Source organism: Oncorhynchus tshawytscha, linkage group LG21, assembly GCF_018296145.1.
Source record: "Oncorhynchus tshawytscha isolate Ot180627B linkage group LG21, Otsh_v2.0, whole genome shotgun sequence".
Lineage (NCBI taxonomy): Eukaryota > Metazoa > Chordata > Actinopteri > Salmoniformes > Salmonidae > Oncorhynchus > Oncorhynchus tshawytscha.
In genome coordinates this window covers 43,268,529-43,278,528 of record NC_056449.1, presented here as the reverse complement: position 1 = coordinate 43,278,528, position 10,000 = coordinate 43,268,529, and the positions used below count along the sequence as shown (strand labels likewise).

General features: G+C 46.9%; 1 protein-coding gene across 1 annotated transcript in view; it reads right to left on the bottom strand.

The window, feature by feature from the left end:
* LOC121838744 (catenin alpha-1-like) overlaps positions 1-10,000 on the bottom strand; it is a 211,900-nt gene that overhangs the window by 47,924 nt on the left and 153,976 nt on the right. Inside the window, exon 15 of the mRNA XM_042303028.1 lies at positions 1,808-1,990. Coding sequence (XP_042158962.1) covers positions 1,808-1,990 — 183 coding nt within the window. The remainder of the gene's footprint in view (positions 1-1,807; positions 1,991-10,000) is intronic.

The following is a 10,000-nucleotide window of genomic DNA, read 5'->3' as shown; positions in this document are numbered from 1 at the left end:
ATAGAGGAGAGGGGGATAGAGGAGAGGGGGATAGAGAGAGTAGGGGGATAGAGGAGAGGGGGATAGAGAGTAGAGGGGATAGAGGAGAGGGGGGGATAGAGAGTAGAGGGGATAGAGGAGAGGGGGATAGAGAGTAGAGGGGATAGAGGAGAGGGGGATAGAGGAGAGGGGGATAGAGAGTAGAGGGGATAGAGGAGAGGGGGATAGAGAGTAGAGGGGGATAGAGAGTAGAGGGGATAGAGGAGAGGGGGATAGAGAGTAGAGGGATAGAGGAGGGGGATAGAGAGTAGAGGGGGATAGAGGAGATGGGGAGAGAGAGTAGGGGGATAGAGATTAGGGGATAGAGATTAGGGGGATAGAGATTAGGGGGATAGAGATTAGGGGGATAGAGGAGAGGGGATAGAGATTAGGGGGATAGAGATTAGGGGGATAGAGGAGAGGGATAGAGTAGGGGGATAGAGGAGAGGGGGATAGAGGAGAGGGGATAGAGGAGAGGGGGGATAGAGGAGAGGGGGATAGAGAGGAGGGGGATGGGGCAGAGAAGCAAGACAGGGATTGAAAGAGAGATAGCGAATTAAACAGACTAGGAGGAGGGAGGTAGGAAGAGGGAGGGAGGAAGAGAGAGGGAGGAAGAGAGAGGGAGGTAGGAAGAGAGAGGGAGGAAGAGAGAGGGAGGAAGGAAGAGAGAGGGAGGTAGGAAGAGAGAGGGAGGGAGGAAGAGAGAGGGAGGGAGGAAGAGAGAGGGAGGGAGGGAGGAAGAGAGAGGGAGGGAGGGAGGAAGAGAGAGGGAGGGAGGGAGGAAGAGAGAGGGAGGGAGGGAGGAAGAGAGAGGGAGGGAGGGAGGAAGAGAGAGGGAGGGAGGGAGGGAGGGAGGAAGAGAGAGGGAGGAAGAGAGAGGGAGGGAGGAAGAGAGAGGGAGGGAGGAAGAGAGAGGGAGGTAGGAAGAGAGAGGGAGGTAGGAAGAGAGAGGGAGGTAGGAAGAGAGAGGGAGGAAGAGAGAGGGAGGAAGGAAGAGAGAGGGAGGTAGGAAGAGAGAGGGAGGAAGGAAGAGAGAGGGAGGTAGGAAGAGAGAGGGAGGGAGGAAGAGAGAGGGAGGGAGGAAGAGAGAGGGAGGGAGGGAGGAAGAGAGAGGGAGGGAGGGAGGAAGAGAGAGGGAGGGAGGGAGGAAGAGAGAGGGAGGGAGGGAGGAAGAGAGAGGGAGGGAGGGGAGGGAGGGAGGAAGAGAGAGGGAGGAAGAGAGAGGGAGGGAGGAAGAGAGAGGGAGGGAGGAAGAGAGAGGGAGGTAGGAAGAGAGAGGGAGGTAGGAAGAGAGAGGGAGGTAGGAAGAGAGAGGGAGGAAGAGAGAGGGAGGAAGGAAGAGAGAGGGAGGTAGGAAGAGAGAGGGAGGTAGGAAGAGAGAGGGAGGGAGGAAGAGAGAGGGAGGGAGGGAGGAAGAGAGAGGGAGGGAGGGAGGAAGAGAGAGGGAGGGAGGGAGGAAGAGAGAGGGAGGGAGGGAGGAAGAGAGAGGGAGGGAGGGAGGAAGAGAGAGGGAGGGAGGGAGGAAGAGAGAGGGAGGGAGGGAGGGAGGGAGGGAGGGAGGGAGGGAGGGAGGGAGGGAGGGAGGGAGGGAGGGAGGGAGGGAGGGAGGGAGGGAGGGAGGGAGGGAGGGAGGGAGGGAGGGAGGAAGAGAGAGGGAGGAAGAGAGAGGGAGGGAGGAAGAGAGAGGGAGGGAGGAAGAGGGAGGGAGGAAGGAAGAGGGAGGGAGGAAGAGGTAGGGAAGGATCAAGGGAAAGTGCTAGATGGTGAGATATGGAACAGCGTAATCTACCTGGTCTGCGATGGTGCGGCCCAGTTTATCCATCCTGGATCCAGCCTCAGCAATCTTCTTAGCAGCACTGATGACATCAGAGGTATTCTTCAACGGACCTTTACCCCTGGGAACACAGGACACACACACATCAGTCTGCTGTTCACACACACACATCAGTCTGCTGTTCACACACACACACATCAGTCTGCTGTTCACACACACACATCAGTCTGCTGTTCACACACACACATCAGTCTGCTGTTCACACACACACACACCTCTTCAACGGACCTCTACCCCTGGGAAGACAAGATCCACATCAACCTGCTGTTCATACACAGTACACACACCTTTCATACACTGACTACATCCATACACACCTCTTCAACAGACCTTCACCCGTGGGAACACATGAGACACACACACACACACACACACACACACACACACACACACACACACGATACAGTCCATCCACTCATCTAATATTCAGCAGCATCTCATCATGCAGTCTGTTTCTGAAGAATGTTCTCTCTCTCTGACAGATGGTATGGGGATGTGTGTTATGGTATACACACAGCACATCATATGGAACACTTTGCCCTGTATCGTACACTACATATCGTGCACTACATATCGTACACTACATATCGTACACTACATATCGTGCACTACATATCGTGCACTACATATCGTACACTACATATCGTACACTACATATCGTACACTACATTTGACCAGGACCCCAAAGTAGTGCACTAGGAAAAAGGGCACCACTCGGGATGCAGGTTCCTCTCATGACTAGTGCCTGTTAAAGTGCCTGGATTTAAATGGATCCCAACCTTTAGCCTGTTAAAGTGCCTGGAATGGATCCCAACCTTTAGCCTGTTAAAGTGCCTGGATTTAAATGGATCCCAACCTTTAGCCTGTTAAAGTGCCTGGATTTAAATGGATCCCAACCTTTAGCCTGTTAAAGTGCCTGGATTTAAATGGATCCCAACCTTTAGCCTGTTAAAGTGCCTGGATTTAAATGGATCCCAACCTTTAGCCTGTTAAAGTGCCTGGATTTAAATGGATCCAAACCTTTAGCCTGTTAAAGTGCCTGGATTTAAATGGATCCCAACCTTTAGCCTGTTAAAGTGCCTGGATTTAAATGGATCCAAACCTTTAGCCTGTTAAAGTGCCTGGATTTAAATGGATCCAAACCTTTAGCCTGTTAAAGTGCCTGGAATGGATCCCAAACCTTTAGCCTGTTAAAACCTCTTAAGGAGGCTGCGAATTTTCGCAGCTTTTTGTTAAAAATCGCACAACATTTCAGCGTCCTGCTACTCATGCCAGGAATATAGTATATGCATATGATAAGTGTGTGTGTATAGAAAACACTCTGAAGTCTCTAAAACTGGTTAAATCGTGTCTGTGGCTATAACAGAATGTGTTTAGGAGTCAAAATCCTTCGAAAAACGGGTCACCAAAAACACAAAAATAATATCCATCCGCCAGTCAATGTATTGTCTTTGGCTGAAGAAAATACATGGCAATCCCCTGTAAACGCCTACAGCTTCCACACGATGTCGCCAATGCTGTCATTTTCAGTCTGTTTTATCCTTGGTTTGGTAGTGTGACGCATTTCCTTTCTTTGGGCTCACCACAGGATGTTTTGAATGTGAAAACATGGACGATGATTTCAAGACTTGCTGCTATCGAATACAGATCGCCCCGTGATCAATTTAATAGATTATTAATGTTTATTAATACCTAAAGTTGGTTTAGAAAAGTAATTTGAAGTGATTTGTAAAAGTATATAGGCAACTTTTGTAATTTTAAAAGTGACGTTGCGTCTTGTAAAGGGGCATTTTTCTGGATCAGACCGGTCGTCAGCAAATCACATTTTGGGTATACAATGACGGATTTAATCGGGAAAAAAGACCCAATTGTGATGTTTATGTGACATATAGGAGTGCCAAGAAAGAAGCTCGTCAAAGGTAATGAATGTTTTATATTTTATTTCTGCGTTTTGGGTAGCGCCGGCTACCGCAAAATCTGTTGTTTTGTTGACGGTCTGGTATTCGGGGTGCATGCTATCAGATATTCGCTTCTCATGCTTTCGCCGAAAAGCATTTTACAAATCTGACTTGGTGGCTAGATTCACAACGAGTGTAGCTTTAATTCACTACCTTGTACGTGTGTTTTAATGAAAGTTTGAGTTTTATCGAAAACAATAGGTGGCGCTCTAAAATATCCGCTGATTTGATCCCGCCACAGGAACATCCTCCCTAACAAGATTTATTAAAGTGCCTGGAATGGATCCCAAACCTTTAGCCTGTTCAGAATTTTAGCCTGTTAACACATTTTACAGTTACATTTCCGTTACATTTAACGAAAATTTAACTAAATGTTACGAAAATGTAATCTACATATACCCCAAAAGTAATTATTTATAATTAGAGTCCATAAACAACAACTAGTAAATGCTGCGTACTTTAAGAAAGGTTACAATCTCACCTTTCTGGTTACTGATACTTCTACTGACTTCAGAGGACACGACCTCAGGTATAAATGACAATTAAATACTATATCTAATGAATTTCCTATTCAATTAAATACTATATCTAATGAATTTCCTATTCAATTAAATACTATATCTAATGAATTTCCTATTCAATTAAATACTATATCTAATGAATTTCCTATTCAACAAAACTATGAATACGGCCTGAAATGACATGTTTTTCTAAATATAGCATCATCAATTTATAAAACAACTAAATATAATATTATACCTCCCTTATAACTGTAAAATACACATGTATATTTAGTGTTAGAGAAAACGCCTGCCCCCTTTACTGCAAATGACACTCAAGTCTTGAGAAAAAAAAACAATATTGCAGTTAGCCATGACAGCCGTTACAATAGAAGGCCTGTTACCATGACAGCCGTTACAATAAAGGCCTGTTACCATGACAGTCGTTACAATAGAAGGCATGTTACCACGACAGCCGTTACAATAGAACGCCTGTTACCACGACAGCCTTTACAATAGAACGACAGCCTTTATAATAGTTACCACGACAGCCTTTACAATAGAATGATTGTTACCATGACAGAACGCCTGACAGCCTTACCACCATGACAGCCTTTATAATAGAACGACTGTTACCATGACAGCCTTTATAATAGCCTTATATAAATATAAAAATAAAAAATAAATATTTGCACTTGGCAAAAACATCTTCAAGTAGAAATCGAATGAAACAAACAGACATTCTATTGTTGCTCTGTTATAGTGGCCACTATAGTAGACATCCATCAAGCGCACAAGGCTTCATGTGCACAGAAACAACATCCACTGAGTAACACATGTAATAATACCCCCTCTCTCACACTCACAACAAAAGCAATATATTTGGTCTGCACTGCACATTATTACATTGTACACGTTCTGCCTCTGGACGTCTGTTCTACAATGTGACAGCAGAGCATGATACCCTTTGTTGGCATAAATGATCTCTTTCAGGCAGAGAGTAACACCCAGCATACCCCCTTTCAATCCACTGTATTGAAGAAGTGAGAGAGAAAGTGTGTGGTTCTTCTTTCACCTCTATAGTAGCATCCAATTTAAACCAGGCCCGGCTCCAGCTACACCTTAACCCTGAATCCACTTGTTTAACAAGCAATGCCTCATTTTCACCTAATTCTCTCATTCTGAAAAATAACCAGATACTGTAGAGGGAAAACATTTGTTTTTGTTGGCTAGTTAACATTTCACACAGATTGCCAGGGTCCAGTAAGCAACTAACACTTTATAACTTGAGGAACGGCAAGGAGTCTCGTACACCAGTTAATATTGGTTAGGTTACTAAGGTTAGCTCATCTGATGTTGTTACTAAGGTTAGCTCATCTGATGTTGTTACTAAGGTTAGCTCATCTGATGTTGTTACTAAAAATCAAATCAAATCAAATTTTATTTGTCACATACACATGGTTAGCAGATGTTAATGCGAGTGTAGCGAAATGCTTGTGCTTCTAGTTCCGACAATGCAGTAATAACGAGCAAGTAATCTAACTAACAATTCCACAACTACTGTCATACACAGTGTAAGGGGATAAAGAATATGTACATAAGGATATATGAATGAGTGATGGTACAGAGCAGCATAGGCAAGATACAGTAGATGATATCGAGTACAGTATATACATATGAGATAAGTATGTAAACCAAGTGGCATAGTTAAAGTGGCTAGTGATACATGTATTACATAAGGATGCAGTCGATGATATAGAGTACAGTATCAACGTATGCATATGAGATGAACAATGTAGGGTAAGTAACATTATATAAGGTAGCATTGTTTAAAGTGGCTAGTGATATATTTACATCATTTCCCATCAATTCCCATGATTAAAGTGGCTGGAGTAGAGTCAGTGTCATTGACAGTGTGTTGGCAGTAGCCACTCAATGTTAGTGGTGGCTGTTTAACAGTCTGATGGCCTTGAGATAGAAGCTGTTTTTCAGTCTCTCGGTCCCAGCTTTGATGCACCTGTACTGACCTCGCCTTCTGGATGGCAGCGGGGTGAACAGGCAGTGGCTCGGGTGGTTGATGTCCTTGATGATCTTTATGGCCTTCCTGTAGCATCGGGTGGTGTAGGTGTCCTGGAGGGCAGGTAGTTTGCCCCCGGTGATGCGTTGTGCAGACCTCACTACCCTCTGGAGAGCCTTACGGTTGAGGGCGGTGCAGTTGCCATACCAGGCGGTGATACAGCCCGCCAGGATGCTCTCGATTGTGCATCTGTAGAAGTTTGTGAGTGCTTTTGGTGACAAGCCGAATTTCTTCAGCCTCCTGAGGCTGAAGAGGCGCTGCTGCGCCTTCCTCACGATGCTGTCTGTGTGAGTGGACCAATTCAGTTTGTCTGTGATGTGTATGCCGAGGAACTTAAAACTTGCTACCCTCTCACTACTGTTCCATCGATGTGGATGGGGGTGTTCCTCTGCTGTTTCCTGAAGTCCACAATCATCTCCTTAGTTTTGTTGACGTTGAGTGTGAGGTTATTTTCCTGACACCACACTCCGAGGGGCCCTCACCTCCTCCCTGTAGGCCGTCTCGTCGTTGTTGGTGATCAAGCCTACCACTGTTGTGTCGTCCGCAAACTTGATGATTGAGTTGAGGCGTGCATGGCCACGCAGTCGTGGGTGAACAGGAGTACAGGAGAGGGCTCAGAACGCACCCTTGTGGGGCCCCAGTGTTGAGGATCAGCGGGGAGGAGATGTTGTTGCCTACCCCCACCACCTGGGGGCGGCCCGTCAGGAAGTCCAGTACCCAGTTGCACAGGGCGGGGGTCGAGACCCAGGGTCTCGAGCTTGATGACGAAGCTTGGAGGGTACTATGGTGTTGAATGCCGAGCTGTAGTCGATGAACAGCATTCTCACATAGGTATTCCTCTTGTCCAGATGGGTTAGGGCAGTGTGCAGTGTGGTTGAGATTGCATCGTCTGTGGACCTATTTGGGCGGTAAGCAAATTGGAGTGGGTCAAGGGTGTCAGGTAGGGTGGAGGTGATATGGTCCTTGACTAGTCTCTCAAAGCACTTCATGATGACGGATGTGAGTGCTACGGGCGGTAGTCGTTTAGCTCAGTTACCTTAGCTTTCTTGGGAACAGGAACAATGGTGGCCCTCTTGAAGCATGTGGGAACAGCAGACTGGTATAGGGATTGATTGAATATGTCCGTAAACACACCGGCCAGCTGGTCTGCGCATGCTCTGAGGGCGCGGCTGGGGATGCCGTCTGGGCCTGCAGCCTTGCGAGGGTTAACACGTTTAAATGTCTTACTCACTTCGGCTGCAGTGAAGGAGAGACCGCATGTTTCCGTTGCAGGCCGTGTCAGTGGCACTGTATTGTCCTCAAAGCGGGCAAAAAGTTATTTATTCTGCCTGGGAGCAAGACATCCTGGTCCGTGACTGGGCTGGGTTTCTTCCTGTAGTCCGTGATTGACTGTAGACCCTGCCACATACCTCTTGTGTCTGGAGCCGTTGAATTGAGATTCTACTTTGTCTCTGTACTTTGATAGCCTTGCGGAGGGAATAGCTGCACTGTTTGTATTCAGTCATGTTACCAGACACCTTGCCCTGATTAAAAGCAGTGGTTCGTGCCTTCAGTTTCACACGAATGCTGCCATCAATCCACGGTTTCTGGTTAGGGAATGTTTTAATCGTTGCTATGGGAACGACATCTTCAACGCACGTTCTAATGAACTCGCACACCGTATCAGCGTATTCGTCAATGTTGTTATCTGACCCTTGTCTGAAACATCTCCCAGTCCACGTGATGGAAGCAGTCTTGGAGTGTGGAGTCAGCTTGGTCGACCAGCGTTGGACAGACCTCAGCGTGGGAGCTTCTTGTTTTAGTTTCTGTCTGTAGGCAGGGATCAAAAAAATGGGAGTCGTGGTCAGCTTTTCCGAAAGGGGGCGGGGCAGGGCCTATATGCGTCGCGGAAGTTAGAGTAACAATGATCCAGGGTCTTTCCACCCCTGGTTGCGCAATCGATATGCTGATAAAATTTAGGGAGTCTTGTTTTCAGATTAGCCTTGTTAAAATCCCCAGCTACAATGAATGCAGCCTCCGGATAAATCGTTTCAGTTTGCAGAGAGTTAAATAAAGTTCGTTCAGAGCCATCGATGTGTCTGCTTGGGGGGATATATAATGCTGTGATTATAATCGAAGAGAATTCTCTTGGTAGATAATGCGGTCTACATTTGATTGTGAGGAATTCTAAATCAGGTGAACAGAAGGATTTGAGTTCCTGTATGTTTCTTTCATCACACCATGTCACGTTGGCCATAAGACATACGCCGCCCCGCCCGTCTTCTTACCAGAAAGATGTTTGTTTCTGTCGGCGCGATGCGTGGAGAAACCCGCTGGCTGCACCGGGCCGGATTGCGTCTCCCAGTGAGCCATGTTTCCGTGAAGCAAAGAACGTTACAGTCTCTGATGTCCCTCTGGAATGCTACCCTTGCTCGGATTTCATCAACCTTGCTGTCAAGAGACTGGACATTGGCAAGAAGAATGCTAGGGAGTGGTGCACGATGTGCCCTGCCTCCGGAGTCTGACCAGAAGACCGCTTCGCTTTCCCTTTTTCTGAGTCGTTGGTCGCTGCATGTGATCCACTCGGTTACACTGGTTGTAAGGCAGAACACAGGACTTCGGCCGCGAAAACATATTCTGGTCGTGACGATGGTGAGTTGACGCTGATCTTATATTCAGTAGTTCTTCTCGGCTGTATGTAAAGAAACCTAAGATGACCTGGGGTACTAGTGTAAGAAATAACACGTAAAAAACAAAAAACTGCATAGTTTCCTAGGAACGCGGCGAGGCGGCCATCTCTGTCGGCGCCCGGAAGTACGGAAGTGTTAGCTCACTAAGGTTAGCTCATCTGATGCTGTTACTAAGGTTAGCTCATCTGATGTTGTTACTAAGGTTAGCTCATCCGATGTTGTTACTAAGGTTAGCTCATCTGATGTTGTTACTAAGGTTAGCTCATCTGATGTTGTTACTAAGGTTAGCTCATCTGATGTTGTTACTAAGGTTAGCTCATCTGATGTTGTTACTAAGGTTAGCTCATCTGATGTTGTTACTAAGGTTAGCTCATCTGATGTTGTAACGGTAGCTAGCAGTTTGTCTGACTTCATAAGCCAGCTAATTTTAACACCATTTTAACACCAACTCAAATATTTGATCAGTTAAGTTGGCTAATGTTGCTCAACATTTCTCTGGCTAGCTAACGGGAGAATTCGATCCAGCTAGCAAGATACTTAACGCTAACAATGATTCCACTACACTTCCTCACCCACCAAACTTTACATGGGGCTTCATCACATTCTCACACCCGGTCTCCGTGAACAGGAGTCCCACCCCCGTCTCCTCGTGAACAGGAGTCCACCCCAGTCTCTGTGAACAGGAGTCCCACCCCAGTCTCTGTGAACAGGAGTCCCACCCCCCAGTCTCTGTGAACAGGAGTCCCACTCCCCCCAGTCTCCGTGAACAGGAGTCAGACCCCCCAGTCTCCGTGAACAGGAGTCAGACCCCCCAGTCTCCGTGAACAGAGTCCCCGGTCTTCCGTGGTCAGGAGTCTCACCTCTCTCTTCGGGACAGAAGGATGGATAGAGAGATGGGAGAAGGGAGGGACAGAAGGGTGGATACAACTCAACACACCGCTAGT